Source organism: Aythya ferina (genome assembly GCF_964211825.1).
Source record: "Aythya ferina genome assembly, chromosome: 15".
NCBI lineage: Eukaryota > Metazoa > Chordata > Aves > Anseriformes > Anatidae > Aythya > Aythya ferina.
Genome location: NC_140314.1, coordinates 2,537,055 through 2,557,035, shown reverse-complemented (window position 1 = coordinate 2,557,035; position 19,981 = coordinate 2,537,055). Strand labels below are relative to the sequence as shown.

Here is a 19,981-nt window from a genome sequence, read left to right as displayed (position 1 = left end):
GGTCCAGTTCCTGCCCAGCCCTTTTCAAGTCTCCCTTCCATGTGCATGGGATGCCACAAGCACTTGTCTGGCCAGGGCAGCAGGGACGGGACACACCACTGGGCAGCAAGCACTGCAGATTTAAAACCTCTTTCTGGTTCCTCTGTTTGAAGGCTGTGTTGGCAGAACCGAAGAGGGGAAGGAAGGAAGGAATGGCAGGAATGAGAAGCCAAGTGTTGCAGAAAGAGAAAATCCTCAATATCCACAAAATAAATGGATGTGCCCTGCCAAGACCACCTACCTCCATGTGCGCAAGAGGTCAGACTTCCCTGTTCCTTACTGACAGGCACAGTCCAAATAACTCATTAATGGTAACGAATCCACTAATCGTGAGACCCTTGTGCTCCAGGGAAAAGTCACGAGAAACTAAGCCCCAGAATGGATCTTGTTATCACATTAGAAAGGATTAACACCCCTCTCTCGGCCAGCTGCCCAGCGCACATCTTTCTCTGGGCTCGCAGCAGCTTTCCTATGTGTTCCTCTCTTTCAGTTTCTGGGCAAGGAGCAGGAAAATCTGCTCTCTCCCATGCCAAGAGAGGCTGAACAATAATTCCCTGCCCCATCTGCCCCCAGGCTCAGCCCTCCCATGCAGGACAGCACCCACAAGGGCTGGAGCACAGCGCACGGTCTGAGCGCAATCCTGCTTCAGCTTCCCAAGGAACAGAGGGGGAAAGGGAAAAGGCAGAGACTCAGCACCAAGCAGGATCGGTTCCCTCAGAGAGGAGGCTGTTCTCTGGAAGAAACCCTGCTGACAGCCCAACGTTGCAGCACAGAGTGATGCCAGGAGGAGCAATTAGGCAACACTCAGAAGTACCTTTCAAACTCAGAGCTGTCTGCCTTGGCCAAATGCGCCTTCAAGTAGCTCTGTAAAAGCCAAGGAGCCAAAGGCAGTACAATGCCAAGCAGGTAGAGTTAATTAAGACTGAAGTGCTCACATTATAACTGTCCTGCAGCATTAGACAAATACAAAGCGCTTCACAGCTCTCTCCCCTCTCCTGCTTCCAAACCACTGAGTTCCCTGAAAGGCTCCATGGGGAGGAAAACACTCCTCTGCCTAACACCCCAGCCCCAGCAGCAGCAGCCCAGCCGCGCTGGGGGTGACCCCATTCCTTATTTACCACGGCAGCAGCTTGTGCTGGCAGCAGGCAGCCAGAGGGGCTGTACTGGGGAAACACACCACAGGTCTTACGCTCACCCTTCACACACAAGTGTGCTGAGCCCTCCCCTCTCAGGCCAGAGCAACCCAAAAAAGCCCACATGAAATTAATTCCCTTTCCAGTTCCTACTGTTGAGGACCTCCTGCACTTGCTCATAAAGCAGCAGAGGCCATCCTGGCGCTGCCATTCCCCACTGCTGTGCAATAACAAGGGAAACAGCCTGGCCACCAAGGTCACCAGGGGGCTAAAGATGTCTCCAAGCCACCAGAGCCCCCCATGGGACACAGCAGTGCCCCACTCCACTTTATTAGCCTTCAACTCACCGGAGTGCAACAGCACAGAAACTCTCTACAATTCCTTCAAAGTCACTGCTGAAAGAACCCTTAACAAAACCACCCCCTTCCAGCAGGACACTGCGTCAGAACAGTGCAATTCTCAAAGGGGGGGAGGCAGATATTTCCAGCACACCTCAAAGAAGTCCCCGGATTTCAATTTGAAGGTACCATGTTTAAAAATAATTTCTTTACTTGAAGCAGTTGTCTTTCAAAAGGGATTTAAAAGGGTTTTCACAGGAAGAAGAATTATGGCAAAATCAAAGTCCCTCCTGCATCTGATGCCTGCTGTAAAGCCACGCGGCCCAGAAAGCTGCTGGCAGCAAGTGGGCAGAGAAGCACTAAAAACTGCATTTGAAGCACTGGTCTCTGAGCTCACATCTGCTGCACTCCCCAAAAGCTTTGGTGCTGTGACCCTTCCTTGCCTGGCACCTGCACCATGTTCAGATGCTCACCCTTGCTTTAAAACCGTGCTGGTCTCATCTGGGAGGGTTTGAATCACCACCACAGTGAGCCCTGCCTAAAAGCCAGGTCTTCCCCTTCTTGGGACTATAAGAAAAACTGGACCAGGACCACCATCTGCTCAGCCCCCAGCCCTACCCCACCCTCCATCTCCTCACAGCCTGCTGAAGCACTGGTGGACATTATTTTGGGCTCAGGACAACAGCACTGGGATTTAGCAGGACTTGGCAGATGAAACTAAATGGCCAGAGTCTCATTCCTCCTTCCCCGCAGAGCTCTCTTCTGTTTACTTCTATCCAAAACCAGAGCTTTACTTTAATCCTACAGCCCCTGCGTGAAGGTTTTTTTGTAGTGTTCATTCTCTGGCAGCTCTCCCTGGAAGGGGACAGTGGGTCAGGGCTCTCCAGCAGCGATGCCAAGCGCAGCAGCTCGGTGCAGGGATGGAGCAAGCGATGGATCCTCTGCAGCCCAGCCCCAGCCACGACCTCGCCTGCAGCTCCATGCTGTCTTGTGAGCAGACAGCATCTCACTGCTGGGCAGGAGGAAATTGCTGTTTTGGGGCCAGTGCTGTAAATTTGGGGCTGTTTGCACAACAGCTTTCCCTGCTGTGCCACAGCCCAGCCAGTCCATGCCTTTTCCCCCACAAAACTTGCTGTTGGGGTGTTAGAGGCTGCTGCAGAGGTGAACCAGTGAGCCCTACCTCGATGCCTGGAATGGGGATTTCCTGCTGGGTTTCTCAAGTCTAAAGCTGACCCCACAAAACACAGACCCAGGCAGCACCTTCAGCCTGGCTGACAGCATCAGAGCACATTCCGAGCTTCTCTGATACCCCTGAAGGCCCCAGGAGCCAGCATAAAGCTGCAGCAAGGAGAACACCCCACAACCCCCCCAATTCCTCAAACAGCTCCCAGGGCTTAGCACAGGGAGCCCGACTTCACTGCAGGACAGGGCTGAGACCCTGATAAGATCCCGCGATGCCTTTGATGCTGATAATGGCCATTACATAACAGCCCGATTTCCTCCCCGGCCGCTTAATATCTGTACTTAGCAAACAATCACTCCGTGGTTAATTTAAAAGCTCCATTTTGCAGGAAATCACACAGCATTTTAAAAGCCTGGTCAGCTTTTAAAAGAGCTCAGGCATGTCCCTCTCATCTAAGGACAGCTCCAAGGCTCTGCCCACACGGGGCCAGCCCCCTGATAAAGCAATACGAGCATCCCAGCCCAGCTTTACGATGACAGCCCCTGGGTTTCTGCAGGTGACAGAGGGTCCCAGTGACCAGCAGATCCCTGCCACGGATGCAGGAGAGAGCTCGCCAGCTTGGAGCATGGAGATGTGGGAGTGGAGGCACACGCAGATGGCAGGCTCATTGATTTTCTGCCTTTCAGCATCGCTGATGGGATGAGTAAGTGTCATCAGGGATAGTCTGCAGCAGAGAAAGAGGCTTGGAGAGCTGAAAGCCACCAGACTAATCAGGGAGAGGCAGGAACAGGACCCGGGGTAGAGCTGGGGGATAATATCTGCTCATTTTCTAGACACAATGCAAGCACTAGGCAGCAGATGATTACAAACAGACATAATTACAGGTTCTCTCTTCTCCTACAGAACTAGAGCTGCCCTGATTAGCTGGTCTCCGGCACTTCCTCACCTCTGAACCGCTGACATCTTCAGCAGCCTCTGACAGGAGACCTTCTAGGAGGATTTTCTCAGGCCCACCTCCTCGCCTGCAGGAGCTCGCAGGGACGCTGGCAAGCTGCACTTGGCTTTGATGTTGGTTGTGCTGAGGGTTTTTATGATGATGGGTTTTAAGTTGTGGCCATACAAGGCACTGCTGAAGGGGCACACCAGGAGCCAAGGGTCATCCAGTGCCAGCCCAAACCCTGGTGAGTGCTGAACCAGGTCCAGAACCCACCCAGGGAGCCCAGGCAGGAGACAAAGGGGCCAGGGATAAAAAAAAACCATGCCCACCTACAGCACTGCTCAAACTAGATCCAAGGCCTCTGGGCTGACTTAAATAGAGCTCCTGGGCCATGGCAAGGGTGGGGATGGGGTCCCACGTGAGGGTCATTGGGGCAAGTAAGGCCTATTAGCACACTCAGCACCTGGCAGGGGTGTTGGTCCATGCACTTGCCAAGCTTGGAAGAATTCCTGATGCCTGCTCTGACAGAGCAGTGTACAAACATCCCTAATAACTTTCATATCTCACTTTTTACTGCTCCTACAGGGACATATTGGGGTGTTTCAGCCGCACCTCTGTCTGTTCCAGTGGGCAGAGCACTGAATTAACCCCGTTCCAGCAGGTATAATGCACCAGGTGACCTCCCAGACCAACACAACTTCGGGAAGTGGCAATTTTCAGAGCTTTAGTTTGTTCCAGATCCTCAAATTCCCAGAGTCAGGGATCTCAGCTTCCTTGGTCAGAGATAAACCTAACCACTAATGTCCTTGTCCTTTGGGAAAAACACGAGAAAGCCACTGTAAACCCTCAGGAACCTGCCAACAAAAAGCACCTGGGCTTAGAGTCCCAAAACCTCGAGAACTGGGGGCAGGACCACGGTGTATGAGCGCTGCAGCGCCCACTGGCTGGGGAAACGGAGCTAGAGGTGACGAGGGATAGCTCCGAGCACCCCCTGAGTGACAAAACCCACACCACCAGGGCTCTTCCACCAGGGCAGAGGGAGAAAGGATGAGGAGGGGACTTCTGCGTACTTACGTTGCCAAATTCCTGTCTAGGAAACACCTGTTCCTCAGCAGCCCTGCCCAGAGCTGCACACCGACGATCCCAAAGATGAAGAAGACAAAGAAGCACAAGAGGAGGACGTTGCCTAACATAGGCAGAGTATCTAACAGCAGGGTGACCAGTATTCGCATACCTGCGGGGAGAAGGAGAAGACAGGTTAGAGGAGCCCTTCGCTGGGGTGCGCACGAGTGCCCCAAATTCCCATGTGCTGCCAGGCTCCGTCCTGCAGCCAGGGCATCTCAGGCAGAGGATCTGGGATGTATAGATCAGATCCTTGTGAACTTTTCTTTCAAAAGAGCAGGCTCCTGTCCCTTTTGAGAGGTTACCACGTGCTGGCAGAGCGAGGCCAGAGGCACAGCCACGGCTCCTGAGCCTCCACACGCTGATGGCATAGCCATTACGGTGTCTAGCTTTGAATTTTATATTTCCCCCTAAATCTTAAGGCTGAGAAAGAAGGTAAAGAGTACAGAGCAAGGGGACAAATGGCCAATGTAACACAACTCCAAAGGGAGGGCCTAGGGGTGGGATTTTCAGATGTTCTCAGCGACACGGCGCTCCGCAGCACACAGGCACGGGCAGAGCTGCAAGGCAGCCGCTCGCGCAGCAACGCCCCCGCAAACCGTCAGCCTCTTGAGGAATTGTCAAAATATATATTTATAAACATATTGAACGCCTCCCATGAATCACACAGATTGTTCCCCTAAACAATGCGGAGCCTCGTGTAGGATGATAACCGCCGTTACTCTCCACGGGCGATTCCGCTTCCACCACCGGCAGCTGAGAGCAGCTCACGCTCCGAGCAGTGGGGACAGGGCAAATTTGGACTTTTTTTGATGCAAGAAGCGGGATGCAAATGTTCCTTCCCCTTCAAAGTGCTCACAGCTCTGCCCCCTTCTCCTGCCCAGAGCTGTTGGGACCTGCCTGGACGGTCCCGGACCACTGCAAGGCTCCCTGTGAACCTGCAGGCAAAGCAGGGGCTGCCCCAACCTTTGCTGCCAGGGACACGCTGACTTCTGTGCAAGGACTCCCAGGGCTCCTAAATAAGAAGACAGAGCACTGAGTAAAGCTTGCAGGGCCCCCCTTAAACTTTGTGCCCCCATCCAGCACACTCCTGGTGCTCCCTGAGGAGTGGGCAGGGAGGCAGGGACCAGGCAGAGCACGTCAGGACACCTTCAAGGAGAAAACAGGAATAAAAAGGGAACAACGACGCGCTACTCAGGCGTTCAGCAGAGGTTACATGAATCTCTGAGACACCGACTGGCCATCATTCTGACAGCTGGTAATTGATGAGAGGAGAAATAATGAAAAGAGCAACTGATAAAGGCAAATGCTAAATTACAGAAGGGATAAAATGAAAAACCGAGCCTTGGGAGCGTGGTGCTCTGCAGGGAGCAGGGCTCAAGTTTATGGCACGATAGCAATCAATGCACCTGCTGGGTAAGGCCGGTGACCCTGCTGCCTTCACAGGCATTTTGTCCTGCTCAGGAGCTGTTCGGCAAACTTCTCTCCCTGCCTGTGCGGGGCTGTTCCCCTCAGCTCCCCCTAGCAGGATGCTGCTCTCCACTAACCGCTGCAGCTCAAGGGAGAGCATCATTCCCACCGCTGCGGTCTCTCTTGCCCCCCACTAATTTCCAGGTTGCTTTTGCCCCCAGCCAGCCCCAGAAACAGGTTCTGGAAGGAACAGTGGCTCCAGGAACATGGTGACTCCTTTCCCAGTGCCTCCGATGCCGTGGGCAGCAGCGCTGGCAGCAGCCGTGGCCCCACGCCGCGCCGCCCCCCTCCTTGCGTGGCTCTGCCAGCGGAAACGCGGAGCAGCCAAGCGGGGCTGGGGCCGGCGTTACCTCGTCAGCACGGCACGAGTCTTTAAAGCGCCTCTGCCAAGAAGTCTGCGCTAATAAATAATTAGGTGTGACTAATGACCTCTGCATCCCGGGGCAAGAGCCTTTCAAGGTCTCCGTGCCCAGCTGCGCCTTGGCTCCGGCGCGGCTCCCCGCTGCTGGCGCCGGCAGCGGATGCCTCTGCCGAGGAGCCGCGGTCCCGGCTGCCAGCCCCGTGCCAGCCCTGCCAGCTCCAACCCAGCGCTGCTGGCACCCTGCAGGGAAGGGACCCAGCTCACATCCCTGCCATCCTTGTGACCGCAATGCCGGTGCTGGCCGTGGGGACGAGGCAACAGCGGTGCCGGAGGCATAAACCCCTGCAAAAAGCACATCAAACAGCACTGCCCTTCAGGCTTCCCTGCAAATCTATCTTTGGGCAAGCAGAAAGGACTCAATTCCCACTGGAAAGAGGATGATGGACTTTTCTTTTTCTTCCTTTTTTCCTTTTTTTTCCCCCTCGCCAATATCCTCACCCACTTTTTCCCAAAAATGGTTAAAATTCATCTTCCTGTGCCAGACAACTTTTTTCCGCTCAGCTACTTGTGGTATTTCGGGTTGTTTAGTGGCACCATCCTAGGGATTGAATCCATCTGTTCGCTATCCGCTCAGGGTGCTCGAGGCTCTCAGCAGAATGTCAAGTGTGCCATGGGAAAAGTTTGTGAGCACCGGTTGGGCTGAAACGAGGATCAGGATTTCTTTTTGTTCCCATTTCATGTGATGCCCGGTTTAAACCACCGAGTAGGAAAATAAAAACAAAACACTGAAATGGGCTTGAAAAAACACTGACCGCTACTAAAAAAAACCCCAAGCTACAGCCCCAGATAAATGTATAAATTGCAGAAATTATATTTTTTCCAGTCATTTCCAAGGAATAATTTCTAATAGAGATGATGTTTTTGTTGGCCGGGGTTCTCCTTTCTTTTCTTAACAAATAAAATAAAAACGAAATAATCTTGCGGGTGAATTTATTATGCCTGGAAGCGCAACACTAACAGCACTGGCTGGAACCCAGGAAAGTGCCCAGGCATCACGGGGATAAATCGCTGGGCAATTTCTCATGGATTTCTCGTGGGTCTCTGCTTTCCCGTGTTTGTGACTGGATGCCAGGCTCGTCTCTGCTGACCCAGCCCTAATTCATATCTGCTCGATGTCGCCCTGTGGCTGCCACCGAGCTGAAAACCCTGCTCCAGTCAGCATTATCCCGGCACTGGGGATGTGGGGATGGTGCTGAGCAGGAGCTGAGGCTGTGCTGTGGGCTGGGACGCGGGGGATGTCCCAGGTAATCCCCTGCTAAGCTGCCGCATCCCCACGGATGAAAGACCAGAGATGTAACTTATCGCTGGGAACTCCAAAAATACAAAAAATAGAGGGTTATCGCTATCCATTCTCTGCAGACCCTGGATTATGTCAGGCATCGGTCTGAAACAGTGCAAGTACCGAAGTGAAAAGCGGATGGAGTTGGCGTCTCATAAACAAGTAAAGTCTGTGATTATCTGCCCTCCAGGAACCGAGATATTTCCAAGAATACTAATCCCAGCCTGGCGCTTGTTCAGGACACCGGTAACGCTGCAGGACCAGCCTAGCCTCACCAAGCCCTGGAAATTCCAAAAATGGGTTTAGCTCTCCGGATTTAATCTCACATATTAGTAAAAAAAAATGAAGATTTCCTATCATCGCCTATCTTCTGACAAAAAGAAAACAATCTAAGCGTCAAAAATGGCTTCTGCTCGCAGTCCAGCCGAGTTTTGTGTTGTGCTGCTGGGCTGCTCCGAAGCCCTGTGAACAAAACCTCTTTGGGAAACCAAAGCTCTGGAGGGTTTCGAGGTCCTTTTTAGCTTCTCATTACTTTTTTAACTCCTAATGACATCACTGCTGAATTTACAGATTAAATTTTTTTTTTTTTTTTTAAAAAGAAAAATCCCAGAGAATTTGAGCTCAGAGAGAAACTTCAAAGATTCCCATGCGTAAACACCCATCTGTTCCCTTGCATGTTCATCTCAAGTACTGGAACCGAAACCGATCTGGGGGAGTTTGTTTTGGTGTCTCTGGACGTGCCGACATAACGGGCAATTAATCTCGGCAGGATGTTCAGCGAGGACTGGTGGGGCTGTGTCATTTGAACACGCTCTTCAAAACACCAAAAATGGACTATTTTTTTGGGTGAGGAAACTATACGATTTCTACACAACGCTGCTGCATTTTGTATTGAGTGGATTTTGGTTAAAAAGTGATGAAAGAGCTATGAAATTAGTACCTTGCAAAGGTCGCTCAGCAGACGGCTGGTACTGGCAGGAAATTATTTCAACTTGTTGGTTCGTCTTTCAAATTGGATTTAGAAGACAAGCAGCTGAAGCCACTTGAAAATGGATTTAGGGGCCACTTGAACTTCCTATTGTGGATGAACCCAATTTTGTTCTACATGACAGCAAACCCTCTGCGGTATTTTACCAACAACAGAGACTGCTGTGCTTCTAATCCTGAACACAAAGAGACTGAAAGACCTTAAATAGCTGAGAGGAAAAAACTAACTTATCCAGGGCAAGAAGATCTTCCTTAGAACCAATCTCTCCCCTTTCTTTATGGGAACTTTGTTATTTCCTCGGCCCTCGGAGCTAAGAGTTACTTGCCTGAGAGTTGACAAAAATGTTGGAAAACAGCCACGGAAATTTGCCCCCCAGGTGTACACTCTATTCACCTGCCCTTTACTAGGAATAATAAAAAATCTCTGACTGCCCGTCAAAAAATGAAAATCCACGAACTTGCTCCTGGCAGCAGGAGAAGGGGCTGTGGCAGGGCTTAGGGTGCTTAGAGCCAGTGGGGGGGGGGGGGTTTGTCCCCCCTTTTTTCCTGGGGCTGACCCCAAAGCTGATAGCATGGCACGGATGGAGGCGTTACTTACTTGGGACCCTGTTAATGGCTCGGAGCGGCCGGAGCACGCGGACGGTGCGGATCGCCGACAGGCTCACGTTGTGTCCGTCCAGGGAATACTCCATCATGCTGTGGGGAAAGAGGAGAGGCATCAGGGTGTGGAGGGCTCTGTGCCTGGGTGCCGGGGCTGCCTGGGGTTGGGGAGCAGCTCACACTGAGTGATATGGGCTAGCAGGGCTATTTCAGCCTCTGGAAGACTGCAAATCCCCCCACAAGCAGCATCGGTGCAGGGATGGCTGGCGGGTGTGCTCCGGGCACACCAGGGAGATGCAAAGTGTGGGCCACAGAAATTGGGGGGCCCCAATAGCTGCTGAGGTCGCGCAGGCATACATCTCACCCTCCCGTTAGCTTATTGTGCATCCGCAGCCTTCCCAGGGGGACGCTGCACAGCTCCAAGGCAATGAGATGCTTCTGCTCTTACACCCCCTGCTAGCACCCCGGCACATCTTCACGCCAGCTTATCTATCCTCCTGTGACACAAGTGTGAATAACCAAGCCGACAAATGACATTAAAGTAGTGTGGTTTCCATTTTATTATTAAGAATAGGGAACATTTTCTTTTTCATGCTCCGTCTCCGTTTCACATAAACATTTCTCTCCCAGGCTGGGAAGGACGTTAAGTTTAGTCAGTTTTCTTGCTCTTTTATAGCAATGAGTGGCAAATGTGTGTAGTGTTGTTTTTTTAATGGGGTTATGGCTAGTTAGCATGGCTGTAATTACAATTTATGAGCTTGACTACAGGGAAGCACTTGTAAATATGTCACAGATCTCTCACCACGCCTGTTCAAATAACATAACAGCATCAAAAGCAACCCTGCGAGTAAGCTGTTGGATGCCATGGAGTAAGAGCTTTTCCTTATATAAATAAACAAACAGATATGGAAGGAGGAAGGCAAATAGGAGCAGAACTGCTCTCACTGCGAGCTGCAGCAGCTTCAGTGGGGAGATTTTCAGAATAAGCATCCTCCAGCCAGGATGGACCAACATTATTATGTGCCATGAAACAAAACCAGCCAAATTGGCTGGATTTCAGGCAACAGTGAAGCAGGGGGGAGGCTGGTTTATGGCCAGCCTTGCTCAGGCACACCACTGCTTGGGTGCCCACGTTCTGGGTGCCTCTGAACTTTGTATTTGGTGCCTTGCCAGGCTCTGCAAAGTTTACCTGGGAGTTTCCAGGTTCTCTGACGTTTGTTTCTCTGTTGTCTTGGCCTGAGCTTCTTGGTGTAACCCCACCATATCCCTGCTATGGCACCCAGGTGACTTTGCCCCTTGAGCCTTGCCTTGTCTTTCAGAGACCCTGCCTATTTTGAATTGATTTAGTGATAACCTCCCGGAGGTACTTTTTTCTGAAGTGGCTAGCATGGCTTTATAAATCAAACTGAACTTAAAGCTTGTCCTGAGCCCAACATGGCAAACAGCTTTAAAACTCAGCACGGCACGAGAACAGGTTTTAAATCTGAGGTCTGCTCATTCAGCAGCCAGAGCTGAGCTGTGGGAAGCAGCACGGAGCTGCACAAAAGACCACCCAGCAGGAAAGCCATCGGAAACGCCCGTTCACACCTGCACCGAGGGGCTGGAGCCAGCACCAGGTGCCTGCTCCAAGCAGCCCTTGCAGCAATAGATGTGCCATTGTTTGGGGTCCCTGCAATGAACAGTGCTGGAGCCAGGGTCTGCAGGCTGGCGTGGCCCCAACACAGCACACGCATAATTTATCGGGTGGCTGAGAAAGTGGATTTTACTGGAACCGATGCAGTTTTTGAACTGTGAAAGGAGCATGGACTGCTCCAGTGGGAGCTGCTTTTGTGCTCCAGAGAGCCCACGCAGCCACGTGCGTGTTGCAGGGCCAGCTCCTGAGGCCTCACGTGGAGTTTCAATGCGGCTGAAGACAGATGAGTAGTCCAGGGTATGGCCTAGGAAACAGATCTTCTGACCCTACGTTTTCGGACTTCCATGACACTCCATTTAGGATTTCAAATCAAGTGATGCCTACAACACCCATCAAATCCAATTTCATTTCATCGACTGCGATGGGTTCCAGACTGGACCTGTTAAAAACAGTGAAACCACCTGAAGCCTTCAGGAAGAAATCAAAGGTTTCCTTGGCATGGAGAAGCTTGGGGTCCTGCTCTCATATCACACATTTAACCCAAGGACACCCCAGAAATCCCCAATGTAAACCTGCTGGAGCAGGAAATTTGGGGTAAGTGGGGACTGGAGGTTGGGGCAGGCTGGCACTTGGTAGGTGATGCCCCACAGCCTCTGTGCTGGTGGCACAGAGGAGGCACTGGAGGCACACTGGAGGCACTGGAAGTACAAGCCTTTGTGATGTCTCCTGCCACGAGCAGCTTCCATTCCTTCAGCTGTCAAGTTAAAGACATCCGAAGTGTATCACATGAGCCCGCAGCGTCTCCAGGGACAGGATGCACAAGGAACCTCTCTGCTTTGAGCTCTTGTGGACAACATTTCTGCTGCCTGGGAAATGCTTTCAGCTTGGCTGCTGGACGGACTGAGAGGTTGTAAGCTGCATTCGGTCTGAAATTTTCCAGGGTACATTTCTCAGGCGAGCAGAACATGAAAGGGCTTTCAGTGCTGGAACAAACTTCAGACACAATCTGTTGCTAGAGGCAGAAGATGTGTTTATTTTGTAGTTTCCCTGCTTACCCTTCTTTCTCTTTGGTATACTTGCTAGTCAGCCAAATCAGCTTATTTAAGGAGACTGAATGGGACAAACAAAGCAGGCAGCGCCGCGTATCACTTGTTTCCCTTCTTATCAGAAAAGCCTCATAATAACTGCATCACATCCATCCACTTGCTGGAAAAAGCAACTGGGTAATTCCGGCCGTGAGCTCCCTGGTAAAACCGCCTCCAGTTTTAGGAACAGGAATTGGGTTGAATGGTGGAGGTGGATGAGGAGAAGACCCCCAGCCCATTGCATGGCTCCTCCCTGCCCTCCATCCCTGGCCACAGTGTCACAGGAATGGCCCAAATACACCCAAATCAGCTGGAGATGGCTGGGATCAGGCACAGAAGGCATCGTTCCACCTCTCCTCTTCAGCCTGAGTAACACCAGACAGGCAGCAGGGCTTCCCGTTGGGGTCTCACTGTGTTTCTGCAGTTTTCCTTCTTCTCAAACATATGCCAGCCACGGAGGGTGGGGAAACGGCCTGGAAAGCTTCCAGACTGACTCACCAGACACCTTCCCCCTCGCCCCAGGTCCTGTGTGAGCAGATCCCCGTGCCAAAACCTCGCTCCGAGGTGTGAGCAGAGGGCTCTGCCTTTCCTTCTGCCTTCACGTGCTCCTTTCTTCCCCTGCTCTGCTGTGATGATGTGTCTGATGAAGCAGGATCCTCTGCTCGCCCAGCAGGAGAGCCCATCCTACAGCTGGGGACTGGTTGGGGACATCAGATTTCTGACCCCACGCTCTGCCTTAGCCACAGCCCCCCTCTTCTGCTACTTCTGGCTTAAATGCTGCCGCAGCAGCTTTGGAAAGAAAAAAAGTAATTAACAACAACTTTCGTTGTTCTTTCCTAGGCTGCAGCCATGCACTGGTTCAAAGGAAGCCCTGCTCGGGGAAGTCATGTTTTATTCAAGGCAGTAGGGCCAGTCCTAGTTGTACGCCAGACACACCACATGGAGCAAAACAAAACTCCATAAAAGATTGCACATTACCAACGCAAGGGTAAAAATGCCCCCAACATATTACGGGAATGTTCTAATTAACCCCAGGCTGGTCATTGCAAACGCAGGAATTCAGAAATAAGGCAGAGCTCTGTAATTAAAGCAGTCTATCCCTTCCTAGGGTACACTAAGCAGGTAAGAGAGCCTGGAGATTCTAAAACCCATTTATTTATAGAAGAAAGTTTCAGACTTGCCAAGTTTTCAGTACACTCGCTTATGGGTGTGAATGAGCTGATGTCAAAAGCAGCCAGATCCTCCTTGGGTGATTCCGCAAATAAATTATTTCTATTTATTAACACGTCCTACACAAATAAGCAGCTGTGGGAGTCGGTATTAAAATGTAAACCAACAGAAGTTTACAGGAGACGTGCATGTGCTTGTAATTTGGGAGGATCAGCCACAGCAGCTGCTGGTCAACGTCTGGAAAGCTCCTTGCACTGGGATTTCAACCTTCTGAACTAGATTTTTGGGCTGGATTCTCCCTGTTTGGCTAACTTCTGCCTCTCTGCCTCACTCTAAGGGTGCCACAGAGCAGGAGGGGGCTGAACCTCTGTGTGCTTTTCCCACCCCCTCGTGAGAGGCAGCCTTAATGGTGAGCACTGGGACGTACTGGACACTGCAAGGACGAGGTCAGCATGCACTTGGTTTGACAGATGGCACTGGCTGAAGGATCACTGCTGGAAACCCAACGGCTTTTGCCCTGACATTGACACCCCACTCCATAACCCGGTGTGGTTGCCAGAGGTTGAACCAAAGGAGACTCAGGACACTTTGCCTTGGCTGCAGCTTGGCAGCTTTCACCAGACATTACGCAAACCAGCCAGGACAACCTCCAGATTTGGTTCTCCGGGGTGTTCTGGCTTTCACGGCGAAGGCAAGTTTGTGAGGTTGTGTTACTGACCCCGCCATCACGATGAAGAAGTCCAGGCGATTCCACGTGTCTCCAAGGTAACACTTCTGCCCGAAGATCCCCAGAGCCACCATCTTGATGACCATCTCCACCGCAAAGAAAGCGAAAATGAAGTCGTCAAACGCCTGGAGACCAGTAAAAGATTATTACAGTCAGTTCTCTTATCAGGGAGAGGGAAAGCAGAGACACGAGCATGAGACAGAGGCTGCAAGGCTGGGCAGTGGGACCAAAGTAATCTGCTGAGCTCAGAAATAAGCCCTGCAATACCTGAGGGGTGATAGCAAGCCCCGAGTGTAGCTCCTGGGTTGGTTCACTGCCTGGGAAGCATTAGCAGCTTCTGTTAATCTATTGGCAAAGATGGGAGGACATCGCCATCATACAGGCAGGGCATTTTTCTTGGCATTCAGAGCTTCTGCGATTCAGCATCAGCTCGTGGTTGTGTTTGGGAGGTCTCAGCAACTTGCAGTGGAAGCTGAGTTTCCAGGCAGGGCAGCTCACACCTCCTAGAAGGAATTTTTCCCATCTAACACAGGGGATATGCTTCACCTGTGATGCTTTCCCTAAGCTGGATGCCTAAAATTTATCTTATTCCAAAATGAATGCTTAGTGGCTTCTCACTCAATTCATCAGGTTTACTTGGCTCTGCAATTAACAGATCCTCTTCTAAGGCTGGAAGAGGGTTTGATGACAAACTCTGCTAGTCCTGGCAGCAGCGGACAGCTCTGGACCAACCTCTGAAAGGGGCAGGAGGTGTTGCTTGGAAGGATCCCACCGGCCTCCCTGTACTGCTCAGACACCGAAAAGGAATTAAAGCAGCAGGTCCACGAGGGACTGGGATGCACCGGGCGCGTTATAGCCCCACGTGTCAGCAGTGCCAGCCTCGGCTGGTGGCACGAGCAGCTGCTTCCAAGCCTGCGAGCCGAGCTGCTGCGGGAAGCCCCGCGCCAAGGTGCAGCCCACGCAGCAGATGCTGCCGGGACGCGCTTCCAAAACCAACCCTGCGGGCATATGGCAGCGAGGGGACGGCCAGGACGTGGGGAGGGATGAAGTGAGAACCGAGATGCCCCACAGCAGCCTGGGCACGAGGGTCTAAAAGATTTAATGGGTATGCATCTCCCAAAGGCCAGGTATCCCAGCACTTGGCAATGCTGCACTCAAGCTGGTGGGCATGGGCCCGTCCTGTGCTTTTTAATTCATGAAGAAAGGACCGAGGTGGCCAAGTCCCCAGTGCCACATCGCCCAGGACACGCCACAGTGATCCAAGAGGTGCCAGCAGCGACCTGGCTGGGGTGGGAATGGCAGGAAGGGGGTCCCTGTGGCGCTGGCTGTGCTGGAGTGAGAGCTCAGCTTACCTCCAGGATGGTGCAGCGCTCCGACTGGCACTCCACGTCCTCGCAGGGCTGGAACATGCCCAGGGTGACGCAGTTCAGGAGGATGACCAGCATGCTGACGTGCTCGAACCACGTGAGGGGAGGGCGTTAAGGAGAGCACACGGTGCTTCAGGGGGCAGCGGGAAGGGGGAAGTGAGGGATCCGCACGATTTTCATGCCCAAGACCCTTCGCTCCTCACGCAAACTGAAAAGAAAACACCTCCAAACATCCCAGATTTGCTGAAGTTTGAAGTTTTTGGCAACTGAGGAAAGGGCCTTGGAAAGGCATTCCTGTTGAGATGAAGGGACAAAGGATGCCTTTCATTTCCTACACAGCAGCAAAGTCGGAGAAGCCCAGCGAGGCACCAGGCCACGTTTTCCATCTGAAGCCCCCCCATCCTCTTCTCTATTTCATGCATGCCAAGGGGCAGCAGAGAGCACAGACCCCTCTGTCCTCCCACAGCAAATTTCATCTCCAGATCTCAAATGGTTTTACCACTGAATCACCCAAAATGTCTGCTAGCACTGACTCTGTCATTGCCAAGCTACAGAAAGCAAGACGAGGAGAGAGGAGTGAATTCAGGCACCAGCAGCAGCAGAAAACAGGCTCACAGCCTGTTCCTTGCCCCAACCAGTGAGTTGCTCTCCTCGTTCCCATCCTAAAGGTGCTGCAGAGTCTGACTTAGCTCTGCATTATGAAGGATGTAAGGAAAACAAAGCCAGCACGACCAGCATAAGCTGCAGGGGCAGCCACGAAGACATGCTGAAATCCCAGGTGCAGACAGGCTGCACAGCACAGACTGAGTAAGGTAAGAAAAGGGTTCAAGGCTGGATGTACCCGCAGTCACCAAAAATAAGAGGCTGTATTGTCTTACAGGCCCCACCAGTGCTCAACTGCGCTGTCATTAATAGCTTTGGTGTAGTAAGTGGTGATTTGCATCAGCACAAAGTAGGCCCAGAGCTTATGATTACTGCTGCTGGTATGACTGTTAAAAATAATTAAAAAAAAAAAAAAATGGGGGAACTAAACAGGAGTTTCACAAATTACGAATGAATGAGAGAACTGTTCTTGGGAAAATAACTGGAAACATCTGTGTATGAATAAACCTTTATGCTTTCAAACACACAAGTGTATGTGAACAAAGGCTCGTGGAGAAAGAACATTGTCTTGTTTCTGATAACAAAAAAAAAATAATCCTATTTTGGAAACCCAAACAAAACAAAACAAAAAACCCACCCTACCTTAGTTACCCTTGCTGCTTTCACAGCATGACAGGATGGTTTAGATTGGAAGACGCCTCTGGATGTCCTCTGGTCCATCCCTGCTTCCAGGAGTACTTCACCTACCTATGCCCTCCTGCACTGGCTTCAGCAAGAGGCACCAGAAGGCAGCAGAGCACGAGGGAGAGGAAGATTTCACTGCCTGGTGCACCACTTGCTGTTTTAGAGAGGGGGTTAATTGGAAAATTCAGAGCCAGGAGCCCCCTGGAGCCCATGCTGGGCACCAGAGACACATCATGCTTGGAAACCCACTTGTCTGCAGTGAAAATGCATGGGATAAACTGAACAAATAACTGAACAAATAAATAAAAACCCAGGTTCCCCTGGTGGTGACGCAGAAGGATCTGGAGGAGGTGAAGCCCCTGGCCACAACCCCAGAGGACTTTTGTGCTGCTGAAATGCCAGCCTCGGCTCGTTTTCATTTCTCCCTCCCTTCAGCGACTTCCTCCTGATTTTTGACATTTTTAGGGGCTGTCTGGCTCTCCTTCCCTTTCAACTAATTAGAAGCAGAGTGGTAATCCTGCTCCACAGAGAAAACAGCCCACGTCAGACCCAAACAAAACCTAACCCCTGGCCACATCCTCCTTACAATATTTGCATTGCTTGATGGGATTCATGTGGAACTCCCTGTAAACACGGCTCCTGGACTATTCCCAGGGTGCCTGCAATTGCATTCATTTCACTTATTATACTTGGGGATTTTATTTTTTCCCTTTAAAGAAAAAAAAAAAAAAACCAACACAGAAAAAAGTGTTGATAGATCGGGTCTGCTCCTAGAGGAGGGGAGCCTGTTGGCTGTGCACTTGTTTGGCTTTGACCCCACTCCTCCACTGCTGTGGCACTGGGGAAAGCATTGCAGCTCATATAACCCAGACTTCTCCCCACTGCAAGGGCGAATGAGGCTTTTGAATCCCCCATCCACCGAGGGTTGTTCGCTCTGTTGCTGTTCTCAGTCCTGCTCTCTGCCACCCCAGCCCTTGTTTCTAGCAGAACCAAACAAGAATTAGATTTCGTCTCCCATTAGAAAACACCGATTTGGCAGAAGTGAGTCATTGGAGGGGACCAGCTTTGACAGCGACGTTCGATCAGCATGGACGTTTGAAGATACAACAAGGAAAAGGAAAAGCCTATCCCCAGCAAGGCAGAGGCACGGCTGGTGCCGAAGGGAGACCTCAGGAGAGCAGGCAGCCTGTCTGCTGCTCAGAACTTTCTCATCCTGATGCCAAATCACAAACACTTTAAAAAGAATACAGTCAGAAAATCTGCCTGCCATTTGGACCCAACATCTGTCCCTGAGTTTTGATTTCAGAGGATCAGCTGAAACCTGAGGCTGGAGATACTTGCGAAGCAGAGCCCCAGTCCTGCTGAGCCACCCAGGACCTGAAGTGCCTTTGTTCAGGTGCTCTGCTGAACCACAGCCCTCAAAATTTCATTCTTTCTTCTAAATACTCTAATTGTGGCTTTTCATTGCTGTGTGTAAATAATCACCTGCATGACAACTGTCACTGGAGCTGAAACAAGAGCCCTGATTCCATACAGACAGAAATGCCACATTCACCAGCCCATCTTAACACCAAAGCTGAATTCGGTGTCTTTCAGGAAGCCAGAAGAGCTGTTTCAGTTTTCTGGAGGAAAAAAGAAAGGCTCTTCCACTACTCCGTGGTCACAGATGTTTAGAGGCTTTCGGAGCTACCAGGCAGGGTCAGCCACAGCCACACGACAGAAAAGAGACATAAGAAAATTCGTTCTGCTTTTGAAGAAAAGTCTGAAGAAGTAGAAGGAAATGCACTGTGGGAACAGCTCTGCTTTCGTTGGAGAACGGGGCAGAGGAGAGAGGAGGAAGCCCCCACTCCTGGCTCAGATGCTTCCCGGATGCTTCCCCTGTCTCTGCTCCCTGTCTCTTCCCGAGGAGCTGGGGCTGGAGGTGCTGAGCTGAAGGGTCCTGCCTGCTACCCAGCTCACCTCCTCATCCTGCAGCTCCTATAAAAGCTTTAAGCCCCTGCCCTATTTATTTTCATATCAGATTAATGACGGCGATCTGCTCCCTGATTCAAAGGCAGGATTACCCTGAGTGCTCTGCCCTGACGGGACTAATCCTCCCTCCACCGTACAAATATTCAAGGCAACTTCAGTTCAGTCCCCAGTTCCTTGCTGCTGGCTCTGAAGCTGTGCTTTTAGCCCTTGGTGACCACTTTCCCAGAGCACCCCTTGAAGCCACCCCACCTCTGAGAGGCCCCGGAGCCCAACTCTGAGGAAATGGGTGGATGGAAACAGAAATCCCACAGCACAGAAAGGCCTCCTGGGTGACACCCAGTGCTTCTGCCTTTGCTGCAGGTTCCAGGGTGATGGCACCTGAAGTATCTGGGCCAAGCTCAAATCCCCTAAAAGCCCTTCAGGAAGGCGGCTGTGGTGCTCGGGGGCTGCTCTGTGCTGCGGGGTCGAAGCAGTCTCTTGTGCCAAAATCCAGTCCTGAGTTCAGAAGCGGCAATACAGAAAGAGGATCCTGCCTTCAAAGTCTGTTGGTAGCACCTGCTGCTGGCACAGCCTCTGGTGCTGATGCTCTCTGGCAGGTTTTCACAGGGTTTTATGAAAATCCCTCCAGGGGAAGACCAGTGGCTTGAGGATAAAGACCCTCTGCCGTGCCAGTATGGCTGGTCTTTACTGGCTCATCCTTACCAGCTACACCTGATTTACAAAGAGAAGTGGGAATTAAAATGGATGTTCATACAGGCACTCAAGACAGCTTGAATATTTCCAGCAGTAAAAACTGAACTGAAGCAGTCCAGAGCAAAGAGATGGGCCAGTCTCTGGCATCACATCACCTACCCATCACCATTAATGCAAGCACATGTGTGAGGAATAGGCAAACCAAAATAAAACCATGTGGGAGCTGTGCACGTGTCCTGCCCCAGCACCTCCTGCCTCTGACCGCAGCCCTGCAGCAGGGCTCAAGCAGGCTCACCCGGCACAAAGGCAGCTGCAGAGCAAGACTCGCTCCTCTCCTAAGGATATTGCCAATTAGTTAAGGAATCCAGCTAGTAAACACAGAAAAACTTTTTTTTGTTTTGGTCTTTAAAACAGCTCTCTGCTGGTGCAGAGTGGAACAGGACATCAGAGCTGCTTTGCACCTCACGACAGGCAGCCTGAGGTGGTACAGCATCTTATAGTGGGACACAGACAAGTTGCCTTAATGCAGCAAGAGATAC

The 19,981-nt window shown here is 51.4% G+C and overlaps 2 protein-coding genes across 3 annotated transcripts in view; both read right to left on the bottom strand.

Annotated features, from left to right (window-relative positions):
* Positions 1-15,581, bottom strand: part of LOC311445096 (voltage-dependent T-type calcium channel subunit alpha-1H-like) — a 117,341-nt gene extending 101,760 nt beyond the window's left edge. For both annotated transcript variants that reach the window (XM_084536809.1, XM_084536810.1), the window contains exons 1-4: positions 15,477-15,581; positions 14,116-14,249; positions 9,508-9,605; positions 4,705-4,864 (exon numbers count right to left, since the gene is read on the bottom strand). In XM_084536809.1, coding sequence (XP_084392935.1) covers positions 4,705-4,864; positions 9,508-9,605; positions 14,116-14,249; positions 15,477-15,569 — 485 coding nt within the window. In that variant the 5' untranslated portion in view covers positions 15,570-15,581. The remainder of the gene's footprint in view (positions 1-4,704; positions 4,865-9,507; positions 9,606-14,115; positions 14,250-15,476) is intronic.
* Positions 15,582-15,588: 7 nt separating this feature from the next.
* The window catches only part of LOC311445097 (uncharacterized protein), a 103,596-nt gene continuing 99,203 nt past the window's right edge, over positions 15,589-19,981 (bottom strand). Inside the window, exon 3 of the mRNA XM_084536812.1 lies at positions 15,589-15,785. Coding sequence (XP_084392938.1) covers positions 15,624-15,785 — 162 coding nt within the window. The 3' untranslated portion in view covers positions 15,589-15,623. The remainder of the gene's footprint in view (positions 15,786-19,981) is intronic.